At 40.1% G+C, this 12,937-nt stretch overlaps 1 protein-coding gene across 6 annotated transcripts; it reads right to left on the bottom strand.

The window, feature by feature from the left end:
- Positions 1 to 6,859: 6,859 nt before the first annotated feature.
- Positions 6,860 to 12,909, bottom strand: Srsf7 (serine and arginine rich splicing factor 7). Of its 6 annotated transcripts, none has more exons than XM_034514044.2 (8): positions 12,723 to 12,909; positions 11,472 to 11,652; positions 10,958 to 11,134; positions 10,005 to 10,079; positions 9,685 to 9,762; positions 8,418 to 8,471; positions 7,926 to 7,961; positions 6,860 to 7,153 (listed from the first exon to the last, which is right to left on the bottom strand). In XM_034514044.2, the coding sequence occupies exons 1-8, from the start codon at positions 12,748 to 12,750 to the stop codon at positions 7,099 to 7,101; spliced, it is 684 nt and encodes a 227-aa protein (XP_034369935.1). In that variant the 5' UTR covers positions 12,751 to 12,909; the 3' UTR covers positions 6,860 to 7,098. The 6 variants fall into 6 exon arrangements, with proteins under 6 accessions (XP_034369935.1, XP_034369934.1, XP_034369933.1 ...); XM_034514043.2 differs by having other exon boundaries at positions 9,661 to 9,762; XM_034514042.2 differs by having other exon boundaries at positions 9,652 to 9,762.
- Between the last annotated feature and the right edge of the window lie 28 nt (positions 12,910 to 12,937).

Genomic DNA, 12,937 nt, shown 5'->3' on the forward strand with positions numbered 1-12,937 from the left:
TAGAAAGGTTTGCCTCAAGGATTGGCTAATAGCCTTACATTATATATATAAAAAAAAACTTTGTTGTTGCTTTAATACAAGAAGTTAAGCGTTTGAATCTCTCAGTGTAATTCATTGTATGATATTTTATTAGCTGATCCCTCTGAAGGAGTTTTTCTGCAAGCCTTTGCTTGAATACAACAAGCTTTAAAATTTGGGAGAGTTCTTGTTGCTCCAGAAAAGATTCAAAGGCAATATATTTTCCAATATTTGGGACCTCAGTTATATCCTAAGCAGATTGTGGCACAGAAAATTCTAATAAAAATAGATAGTTGGGGCTAGAGAGATGGCTCAGCCATTAAAGGCTAGACTCACAACTAAAAATATTAGAGTTCAATTCCCAGCAAGCACATGGTGGCTCACAACCATCTGTGATGGGATCTAGTGCCCTCCTTCTGGCTTGTAGGTGTACATGCAAAAAAGATGGTTTACTTTTAATGATTTTCAAAAGCTGTTAGGAGATATTAATTGGCTAAGACCTCATCTTAAGCTTACCATAGAACTTGAACCTCTGTTTGATATTCTCAAGGGGGATGCAAGTCCTAATTCCCCTCGACAATTAACTGATAGAAAAATAGCTTTGCAGAAAGTAGAGGAAGCCGTTAGTTATCAACAGATACATTATATAGACTATGATCAATTGTTGGCTGTTTGTGTTATTGCCACTCATGTGCTCACAGCAGCCTTTTGACAAAAGAAACCATTAATGTAGATTCATCTTTCTTCATCTGCAAGTAAAGTTGGAACATCCTATTATGTTAATACAGAATTGTAAGGTAGAATCCTGAAAGTATTTTGGATGAAATGTTTATTCCTTATTCCAAATAGCAATTAAATTGGTTACTAGAAAATACTGATATTTGGCCTATTACATGGCAAACTTTTTAGGCAAATTTGATAATCATTATCCAAAAGACAAGTTGTTGCAGTTTTCCTCTATGCATGCTTTTATAGTTCCTTAAATATGTAAATATGCATGCAGCCCATAGAAAAGATGTTTACTGTATTTACAGAAAGCTCATCTACTGAGAAGGCAGTAATTAGATCACATGTTCATTTTCTTGAGTTCCCCCTGCTTCAGCACAAATAATTGAATTATGTGCTATAGCCACTGAAATGCTGAAAACTCAAGCTTTCAATTTGTATACTCATAGCCAGTATATGGCTCAAGATTTATAATTGCTTAAAATTGTTCCTTTTTAGGTATTGCTAGTTCTCAAATTTTACAAATACAGCTTGATTTAAGAAACATGTACTGTTCCTTGACTTTATAAGACACTTAAGAGCTCATACTGGATTGCCTGGACCTCAGGGCAATGCCACAGCAGATTTGTATACCAGGCAGATTATAGACCTTACAAAACAATTGGCCATACAATCTTATTCTTTTTTTTTTTTTTTTTTGGTTTTTCAAGACAGGGTTTCTCTGTGTAGCCCTGGCTGTCCTGGAACTCACTCTGTAGACCAGGCTGGCCTCGAACTCAGAAATCCGCCTGCCTCTGCCTCCCAAGTGCTGGGATTAAAGGCGTGTGCCACTACCACCCGGCACAATCTTATTCTTTACATCATCAAAATAATAATAGTTTGAGACAATAATTTGGCATTTCTAGAAAGTGTGCAAGTCAAATTGCAAAAACTTGTTCTCAGTGTCCTCAATTTTTTCATAATGGTGTTAATCCTTGAGGACTTATACATAATCCATTATGGCAAATGGATGTTACTCATTTTTGATTTTGGAAAATTAAAATATGTGCACGTGACTTGACACCTTTTCAGGCTTTGTAGTTGCAACTGCTTTAACAGAGAAGTAACTAAAAATGTCTACATTATTTTTCTATGCTTGGTGTTCCATATCAGATTAGAGATAATGGAACTGGCTATTACAGTCAGATATTTGAGATGTTTTGTTGGCAATTTAATATTACCCATATATTACTGAGATTCCTTATTATCAAGGACAAGGAATTGTGAAACAGGTATTATGGAACTTTAATATCTTCATAACTCTGAGTGTGGGAAGAGCAGCTACTGGCGCTTCTTCCCTGGTTTTACAAGGAACTAAAAAAAAAATAATAATTGGCTTTAGTAACTATAAGAGGGGGAATTATGCCCTCCAAAGTCATCAATAGCACACCTTCCTTTTGTCTTATTTGTCTTAAATGTTTTGCAAACTGATGCTAAAGGTCAGTCTGTAACAGATCACCACTGGTATCCAGTCACTTCCAGCTCATTTGCCAGGGTCAAATGGAGAGATCCCCTAATAAATACATGGAATGGTCCCGACCCTGCTTTAATTTGGGCTCGTGGCTCAGTCTGTATTTTTTCAGAAAGAGAAAATGGAGCCCAATAGCTGCTTGAAAGATTGGTCCATCAAATGGACACAGATCTTAAGCCTAAAAATTACGATACTAATGATGAAGATGGCTCAAAATCCTCGTCAGCCAGCTGACTTAACATGGCATATAGTCTCCACTCTTACTGGAGAGTGTTTTTTATCATTACTTAAAGCCACCCACTATATATCTGGTGGCCAGACTGTGTCTGATCCCTGTCAACCAGCAGTTGGATTAGATACTGGAACATACCCACTTACAACTTTATTTTCTATACTGCTTGGATAATCCTGTTGCTTTTAACCTTTGAACCTTGTGTCTCAAACAGATTGGTTGCCTTCACACAGGATCACTCCGAAAGCTCAGCTATTCATCATGGCAGTTATCCATTGCTATGAAGAATTGCATTGAGTGCATACTCACAAGTCCTTTGGTCTAAATGTGGCTTTGGTCTGTATGGGAGTGTGCCAAAGATGGCCGGTTAGTCAAAGATGGGTAAGAGTGTTCTTGAGCTCCTATAGACCCAAGACAGAGGCATACATCAATATGCTATGTATGTATGTTTTTCTCCATGATGGGTATAAGGAGCAATATAGACACCAACCTAAGGCAGGCACGGTTACCAGGCTACTCTTTACCCTAGATGGCATGAAATCTTGTGCCCCATCCAGCTGCTGGCACTGCTCATATTTAAAAAAAAAAAATTTAAACTAAAAAGGGGGGAATTGTACCCTCCCCCCAGCCTTGAGCAGGCCTGAAAGACCTTGTTTACCACAATAGACCAAATAATAGGATCTAGGTGGAGTTTCCCACCTTGGCTGCACTATAGCCTGCTACAGGAACTTTGAATAACTGCCTGCTGAGCTTGCATTGAGATATCTCTGGCTGTGACAAAGGATGGGTTCCCCCACCCATCTCTGGCTGAAACAAGGGGTTTGGTGGGGCTTTCCCTTTAAACTGAGAGCTGAACATTAAACTTTGAGCCTTGATCAGAATACTTTGTCTTGGCTTCATTTCCTCTTGCCCTCCATCCCTTTCTTCATTTCTAGCCCCCCTCTCAGGCGAACCCAGTTGATTCATGGCCACAGGCGACTCTACAGGTTCAAAACCACAAGGAGAATGTTCCTTATCTTCTACCAGATGAATAAATCAGAATAAAGTACTGATTTCTGAACCCATGAAGATGGAGATATCAATTTTGTTGCTGAGACCCATTTCCTTCAATACTTTCACTACAGTAAACTGACCAAGTATAAAAACCTATTTTGCTGAGTTTATATGTAATTCAAGTCTATTCCAGTGAAAGCAGTAACTTTCTCCAAGTGTTTAACCTTCCTACTGTTGCTTCTTCATTTTAAAATTAAAAGCTCTAGTCAGGCCTGGTGGTGCACACACCGTTAATCCCAGCACTCAGGAGGCAGAGGCAGATGGATCTGTATCCTGGTCTACAAAGTAAGTTCCAGGACAGTCAGTGCTACACAGAGAAAGCATGTCTTGGAAAAAAACAAAAACCTTAAAACTCAGAAGTCAGGCAGGAACGGTGGCAGGTGCTTATAATTCCAACACTCAGGATGTTCAAGGTCAGCCTGATACAACTTAAGTTTTGAGAACAGGCAGGGCGACTGTTTCAAAAAAAGTAAAATTGGAAAAGCAAGGAGAGGATCTGATCATGCAGTATTCATGTATGAATTTACTAATTAAGCAAGTGTTCCCAGCCAGCCTGGGTTACACAGTGAGGCTCTAATGCATGTGGTAGCATACACCTTTAATCCTAGCACCCATAAGGCACAGGCAGGTGGATCTGAGTTCTAAATCAGCCTGCAACACAGTGAGATCTCAACCCCTTCCTCCCAACAGACCTAAACCAGGAATGGTTATAGGCCTATATAATCCAACATTGTGAAACAGGACCGCCACTAATTGAAGGCCTGTCAGGGAATATTTCAATTCATTGTCTCAAAAGAATTACAAATTTCAGAGCAGCCTGAACAAAAAGTAATAGCCTACCTTTAAAAAAGCTCTGTGCTTAGATGATTTTATACTAAAACACTATCCTAGTTATTAGCCATCTTTGAAGTTTATCCATCTTCACTCTTCAAATACTTGACAGCAAGTCTAGTATTTAACTTTTGCTTCCTTTTCCTAATAAATATATAAACTCTACTTAGTCCATATCATTTTCCTTTATGCCGACTTGATACTTTCTGGGCCTTATCAACTTGCAAAATCAAAGGGGCTGGAGAGACAACTCTGAATACCCAGGTTGGGCTCCTAGTATCACAATCACCTGTAATATGTTCCAGGGAACCCAATGTTCTCTGAGCATCTGCACTACTTATGTAATGCATATACCTTTAAAAAATAAAGCTAATAACTTAATATAATTGTCATTCAAAGCCTGATGGGGAGCTTTATGTTTCCCTCATTCTATACTACCCAAGGATAAAAAGTAGGGTTTTTTTTGGATTTTTTTTTTTTTTTGTCTCAGACTGAGCCAGGGGATGGTAGTTCCTGCACTAGGAAGGCAGAGGCAGGCCAATCCAAGGCCAGCCTGTTCTACACAGCTCCAGGACTACATACACTCTGGCGGGATTGGAGGTAGGTGTGAGTGTAATAAGGAGTCTCAGGCTGTACTCCAGGTTAGATTCCATCTCCAGATCTTCCTGGCTCAGCCTCCAGAATGCTAATGCATGTGTCTCATATGCATGGTCTCAAACTTATGTAGCCAAGAATGACCTCAGGTTCCTGATCTTCATGGCTCCATTCCTCAAAGGCTAAAATTGTAATATAGACATACATTCAAAACAGGGCCTGGGCCGGGCAATGGTGGCACACGCCTTTAATCCCTGCACTTGGGAGCAGAGGCAGGTAGATTTCTGAGTTCAAGGCCAGCCTGGTCTACAGAGTGAGTTTCAGGACAGACAAGGCTACACAGAGAAACTCAAAAAACAAAAAACCAAAACAGGGCCTGGGCTGTTTAACTAGAGTTAAGAAAAAAAAAAATCTTAGCAAAATATCAGCACTTTCCTGTCTACTAGTGGTCATCACTACTTAAAAGGTGTACCAAACAGGTGCATACTGATTGACCTATAGCACACAGCCCTAGCTCTTGTAAAGGAAGTGTTTACTGAGATGTTTTACTCCATCTCATCCCTTTAGGTGATCATATATATCTAGAATGCTACTAGTTAATCTCAAAAAGCTACATTGGTTGATTTTTGGCTCAGTTATTATACTTCCAAAGACTGAATATCAGGATTATTTGTTCAATCTTTGCAGATTTATTGAACTTAAATTTTATCAAATACAGAACAATTAAAGCTAGCCAAGTGCAACAGATAAGCCTGCCGATTACACATAGCTTCATACCAACCAGTCAAATTCTAAAAACAGAATCCAAATGACTTTCAACATACTAGTGACCACTCAGCCAAATAAATTTGGGGCAGACCAGTATTCATTCATGTTGCAGTACTATCAGACAACTTTGGTGAAAAAGCCTAAAATAGACAAGGACAGACTCCTGGGCTATTGTTTTTACACCAAGGCTAAGAAATATAGTAAAAAGCTTGTCAAAAAAAAAAAAAAAAACTGGAAAATGATCATTACTGCCCTATTATGCATAATATATTTAAAGTCTGAATAAGAACCTACTGGCTATACCATTCTAAGGTCTATCAGACACTACCAAAGGAGGAAAAACCCAAAACAAAAACATAAGAAACCTTAGCTACATGAAATGCTAATATGTAAGGTTTACAAAACTGCTGTCTTAACATTTTTGCTTGACATCTCTTTATACCAGCTTGGCAAAATAGAACAATGTTGTTGTCAGTAACTGCAAAATCTAGCTCAGATATTAACAGGTTTTTGCACAGAATAAGGCAATCCATTCAAAAGAACAGAGTATTGGAGTATTTGGGCTGGATAATTTTGCAAAGCTGGTTTACAAGGTTTTGTTCCAAATTCAGACAATTCCTCAAACATGCTTTTTTTTTTTTTTGGTATTAAATTGGCTGTTTGAAAGGGGAAAAAAAAAAAGTACATTGAGCAGAATCATACCAACAGTCTGAAAAACTATACCACTACAAAATCTCAGCCTCTAGAAATCAGTTTCTACTTCTTGACATTTATTTCAGTAACTCTGCTTATGTCCTGTTGTGCACACTTCTGTAGGCTAATCAGTGGTCCCTCTAAGTTTGACAATCTGAGATTGTTAACACCAATTCTCAGTTAATTTAGAGCTCTGCCATGATGCATTCATGCTGTAAAAAGGACTCAAAGATCATCTTACCCAAAGGGAGAAGAGTAAAATGAAAATTTCAAAGTCCTTTCAGATCCTGGCCAGTGGTATGTATAGAACAGTTAATGATGTTTAACCAACACCATTAAACTTTGAATACAGGCCCATATAAATATGATCAATAACAATTTTGTCTGATGTTTACCCAATTGAAAAGTATTAATATTGAACACAAATCAAAACATCTAGTTAGAAACATTTTATTTAAACGTGTCAAATAAAAACCCACATTTTCAGACTATAAGATGTTAATACATTCAACAAAAACAATATTTACTGCTGTGAATTTTACAGAGTAATAATCCAGATCCATTTTGATTAGATGGTTGATGATCCTTCCTAGGTTACACTTTACAGACATAACAAATCCCTTATAATAATGTAAACAAAATAACTTTTCCCTAATGGGTGAACTTGAGAACTTCAGTCCATTCTTTCTGGACTTGCACTTCTGTGTGGACTTCCTGATGGGGAACGACTAAAAAGAAAAACATTAAGTTTGGAACCAATTAATGTAATGAAATTTCATCTTGTGTACAAGTCAGAGCAACTCAATACCTTTGAAGGGATCAAATTCCTTCTGCCAAAAACCTAATACACAAAAATGTATATATCCTCATTTGACCTTGCTTGGTTTTCTTAAAAACTCTTGTGTGTGGGCTTTGTGCACATGAATGCAAGTGCCTGGAGAGGCCAAAGGTATCAGACCTCCACCTGACATAGGTGTTAGGTTCTACTTGTAAAAACTAGAGTAAATATTTTTTCCTGTAAAAAAATAGTATGTGTTCTTAATAAATCACTGGGCCATCTCTCCAGCCCCAGAATTAGGCTTTTAAAAACCATTCTAGTAAAAACTAAGGTTATGTTAAAAAGGACAATTACTTAAAGTTCGGGACTCATTAAGGGGCATTGGGCAGGAATAATATCGTTGCAATGTTTCAATTTTCAATTATTTTTAAATTTTTCATTGTATCCACCATTTCCTTTTCACCTATTTTCATACAGAGAAAAAAATGTTCCTTAAACATGACATTACTACAGATACTCAAGACTAAAACATTTTATATTTTCTTAATATTTATGGTTATTTCTAGCTAAAGTTTTGATGCAAAATAAAAAGCCATCATTTAAAAATATACCCAATCTATACAGCACCAATTTTCCAAAGAGTTCAAAGACCAGAGTAGGCAGTTTAAATTCTCCAAGAGGCCACATTTTGACAAGGTTTGGCAACAAAACATTTAGCTTACCTTCTTTTAGGAGATGGAGATCTGGATTTTGATCGGCTGTTAAAACATGAGAAATTCTAGTAAGAAAAAGCAATCTTTTCTTTTTAATCCTACTACAAAACAAAATCCCAAATTACTTTACAATTAAAATGTCATATTACAGCTAAAATTACAGTGCCAGTCTCATTTCCTTTAAAAAGCCAATTTTAAAGGGCTCATATTTCCACAAAAGAATGAACTGCTATATAATTATAGTTCATCTTGTACATTATTCTATGAAGTACACTTTTCTTCTCTATGCACCTACAACTTTTAGGGCCTCTTACCTCCAAAGTAAAATGTCACATAACATTAATTTCTCCATAAATTCAGTTAACAAGGTATAGGTTATTTCTATTCAACACTCAAAAACTTTGGGCTAACGCCCATTTCTCAATAATTTAACACTTTGAACTCTTTGGATATTGGTGCTATATAATCCTAAGAGCACTAAATCAGATAGTCTGACCCTACCTGCTTCTTGGTCGTGAAATAGACCTGGATCTTGATCTCGACCTTGAGCGGGATCTTAATAAAAAGGAAAGAGAACACAATTACACAAGAATGCCTTTATAACTGAGCACCTTCCCAGATAGAGATAGAAGAGTAGAAACAACTGCTTCACAAGTCTTGCCTTACATCAATCCAATGTAGCACAAATAATCCAACAGGGAGATGGCAAACAGAGAGAAGCACTATTTCAAATGCCTACTTCTATTATACACAATTTGGTCTACTCCTATGGAGGCTCAACAGTCTCATTTTCAAACACTAATAACCACAATTATCAAGTGGTTCCATCCAATTGCTGAATTGACTTTATACTCTTGTTATCATAGTTGAAGGTCTTTAATTTGTCAAACCAAGTTAGGCTGGCCATATATCTTTTAAAAACCTTGGGACGCTATAATTAAGTCTATTTAGAGATGGCTCAATTAACTTTCTCAAATTTATTAATTTGAGTTTTAAACAGCAGTAAAGTGGCTTCTATACACAACTGCTTTTCATCCATAGTACAAATGCCCAATTTATAAGGAATGTTTCGTAACCTTTTAAGGACTTTTTACAATGGATGTAAAGTTGACTTAAATACATTGAGTCGAAATGTAACGTTAACTCCTATTCAGGCCAGGCCATGATGGTACACAAACCTTTAATCCCAGGATTTGGGGGGTGGAGGCAGGTGAATTAAAGCCAGCCTGGTTTACAGAGCAAGGACAGCTGGGGTACATACAAATCCCCAGAAGTCAGCAACTTATGGGAATTGGATCTCTCCTCCCTTTACAATGGTTCCAAGTTCAACCAAGTTATCAGGCTTGGTGACAAGCCCAGTTACCATTTTCTTCACTGAGATAGCATCATGTATGCCCAGATTATTCACTAAAGTAATTTAGTTTTAAAAAAACTATTCTGAGGTGGGACATGTACCTCACTATGCTCCCTTTTTGTTCTCTAATGCACTAGGTCCAAGTTGTCCTCCTAGTTTCAGTCTTAGTCTAAGTGCTAGGAGTACAGGTGTGCATAAATATCCAGAAGCACCTTATTTGAATTAAGATACTTCACTGTGTCATTAAGACTTGCAGACGAAAGTGAATCTGAGTTTGAGGCCAGCTTGGTCTACAACCAGGGCTACTCAGAGAGACCCCGTCTCCATAACTAAAGACATGACAATCCATCTACTAGTAAGCAGGAAAAATGTGCTACATACTGGAAATACCTCGATCCTATTATAGAACCAGACCTAGATCTTCTGAGTGAGGCTGATCTTGATCTACGAAGAGACACAGACCTTGATCGTCGAGGAGATGCTGATCTTGACCTAAAAATAAATGAGAAGTTCTTAAGCCCATCTGTCTTTTTTCCCTACTTGTTAAAATTTGAATTTTACAAGCTGGGCAGCGGTGGCACACGCCTTTAATCCCAGCACTTGGGAGGCAGAGGCGGGTGGATTTCTGAGTTGGAGGCCAGCCTGACGTACAGATCGAGTTCCAGGACAGCCAGGGATATACAGAGAAACCCTGTCCTTGGGGGGGGTGGGGGGGATTGAATTGAATCTCTCACCTCCTTCCACGGCTCCTGCTGCGTGATCGAGAGTATCTCCTTCCCCTGGAGCGGGAATGGGATCTAGATCGCGACCTATTTTTCAAGTTAGAAAAATACAAAATATTAGACGATAACTCAGTTTTAGTGTTTGTGTACCTCTGCTGAAATCAAATCTCCAAACTATTTAAAATTTAGTATTTCATTTGGAAAAACTCTGGGCCTATTAAATTTTATTTTTTTTTACTAACCTAAAAAAAGATTTGTTAAAAGCTGAATTACAACTTAGAATTACAAAATATAAAAACACCATAATGTGTATTTAAAATAAACCTTGCAAGTTTGCAGGTCGACCCTCTTTGGCCCATGGTCTAGTAGTAGGTCTAGTAGATCTAGATGATCTAGAAGTATCTATAGTCGATCGCTGCATCTAGATGTTTTCTTCAATCTAACGACGATCAAACTGACAGCCAAAAGAGCCAGGTGAGGCTTGATTGACGCAAGAAGATTTTTCTAGTTGGGAATGTGGTCAATCTGGTGTTCCTCTTTCTAAAGCGGAGGGGGGCCCCAATTGTAAGCCAATTTTACTGTTACGGCGATCACCGACTCAAATTTTCTGCCCTTTAAAGAATAAGGTGAAGCTAGGTGTAGATGACTCGAGGGGATCTGGCCTCTTATGCTGATCACCTCAAGGTCTAGGAGGATCTTAATTGTCGGATTTGCAAGGCGCCTCAGCATGATATCATAAGGCTCGTGACATTCTGAATCAAGGCGACTGACTCAAACGAAGAAACCTGAAAGGTTTTGACCAGGTTGATTATTAATATAGTAACATTTTTAATTAAACAAAAATTGTAAAATACACCTGTACAATTAACATTCAAGTTTATAGAAAAACACTAGTTTCTGCCTTGCTAATAAAAGAATTACTTTGATTAACTAGAATACCAACCATTCCTTCATTAATTAAATACCTGCTTCTTCTTCGTCGGCTATAGCGATGACAGTCATAAGCATAATGTCCCTTTTCACCACACTCATAGCATCTATCATTAGGATCAAAGGGACGACGGGCAGGTGGTCTATCAAAACGAGATCTCCGAGGCATGCCTGTTGATAGTTCAACCCTCACTCGAGAACCACAAATCACTCTACAAAACATAAGAAAATGTTAATATTAGAAAGCACATGTGACTTCTAAATTTAAACTATCAACTACTCATTCTCTCTACATGCTTTGTCTTTTTTACAAAACTCTGCCAATTCCACCTTTAGTCCTAAACCTTAAAGGTATCAAGGGCAGGCATTTGAGAGGCTGACAGGATGGCCTCAACTACCACCTGAGCTATATCATGAGTTCCAGGCCAGCATAGGCTGGAGACACTATCAAAAAATAAGGTCCTCAGCCTGAGAGTCTATGATTAGCACCAAGATTACTATCTTGCCCCAGGGAATATTTTAAAGAAATTTGAAAAACAATCCACTTACTTCCCATCCAATCCTCGAACCGCATCCTCTGCATCTCTAGGGTCTTCAAATTCCACAAAGGCAAATCCTGGAGGATTTCTGGCAATCCATACAGTTCTTAAGGGCCCATAGTAACTGAATGCCCTTTCTAACTCTCCTTTACCAGCACCAGTTCCCAGGTTACCAACATATACCTTGGTTTCTGTTTAAAAATGCAAACAGAACAAATGTTATTCAATGTGTGTCGTAAGTTTGATTCATTCCTTTAAAACAAACCACTCCCTCAAGAGCTGTACAACGCACTTTGTATCTACACATCGCTCAAATGACTCTCCTGCCTCAGCCTCCCTGAGGCAGCTAGGACTAAAGGTGTGCGCCACCGTGTCTGGCTCCTTTTATTTGGAGGTCTTCACCAAGTACTAAATTTTACAGCGTGAAATACTGAAAGCCAGACTCGTAACCAAGTCCTGGGGTTCTTACAGGACGGAGATCCTGGAATACTCGGCAATGGAGCCTGGTAAGATTAAGGGGGTGTGGGGTGGAGGTGGGCCCCGGCCCCGCCCCCCAGTCCGGGTAGCCTCGGGCACGCGGGCTATGAGCCGGGCCTGCTGAGGGATCTACAGTGGAGAGAGCAGGGCCGAACCAGTTCCTGTCTTCCACAGCAAGCGCAGGCTCACCCAAGTCCCCGCCCCAGAGCTAGAAGCCACGCTTGAAAAGGGAAAAGAGAAAAAAAAAAAAAAAAAGAAAGAAAAGCCGTCGCTGCTTGCAACGGTCCCCTCACGCTACTCATGTCGACCAATTGTTGGACAACGCGCAGCTCCCAGCTGCCAGTTTCGTTTCGGCTCCAACCCAACCCGAATCTGAACGCCCAGATCTCCTCGCTCCAGTGGCGGGAAAGCGCTGAGGAAATGCGCCACCACGGTCGTCAATGTGCTCAAAATGGCAGCCGCGGCCGCCGAGGGCGGGGGGGGGGGGTGTTGGAGGCGGGCGGCAGCGAGGAGAATGGCAACGCCACCGAGGCGACCCCGTCAGGCTTCGGCCTGTCCAGGAGACCAAAATGCCACAGCGCCCGGGCCCTAAGCGGCACACATGCCCTCCAGTCCCGCTCTCCTTCCTACTCCCCGCCCCCGCGGCCTCGGGCTTCCTACAGCGTGCGCCTAAGCCGCCATTACGCACGCGGAATAACCGTCTCTAACCGCCGTGCCGACCCTGCGGCCTCGCTCTGCTCAGTCGGCGAACAGCACCGTCCTCCCCTGGGCCCTGGCCGCTTACCTCCTCCATACCGCCCGTAACGTGACATGATGGCCGGCCCGCGTACTCGGCTCTAGCTTGCAATGCTCACAGCACGAGTAGCACGGAAGCGGCTGCAAACCTCTCCAGCCAGCGATCCCGGCGGCACTACAAGGAAGAGGCCGGATTCGCGATTATATACGCGGCGGGCGGGGATTTTATTTTTGCGCATGCGTTCTGTCAACGTTCTGCGCGGC

The sequence above is a fragment of the Arvicanthis niloticus genome, chromosome 11 (assembly GCF_011762505.2).
Source record: "Arvicanthis niloticus isolate mArvNil1 chromosome 11, mArvNil1.pat.X, whole genome shotgun sequence".
In the NCBI taxonomy this organism is placed as follows: Eukaryota; Metazoa; Chordata; class Mammalia; order Rodentia; family Muridae; genus Arvicanthis; species Arvicanthis niloticus.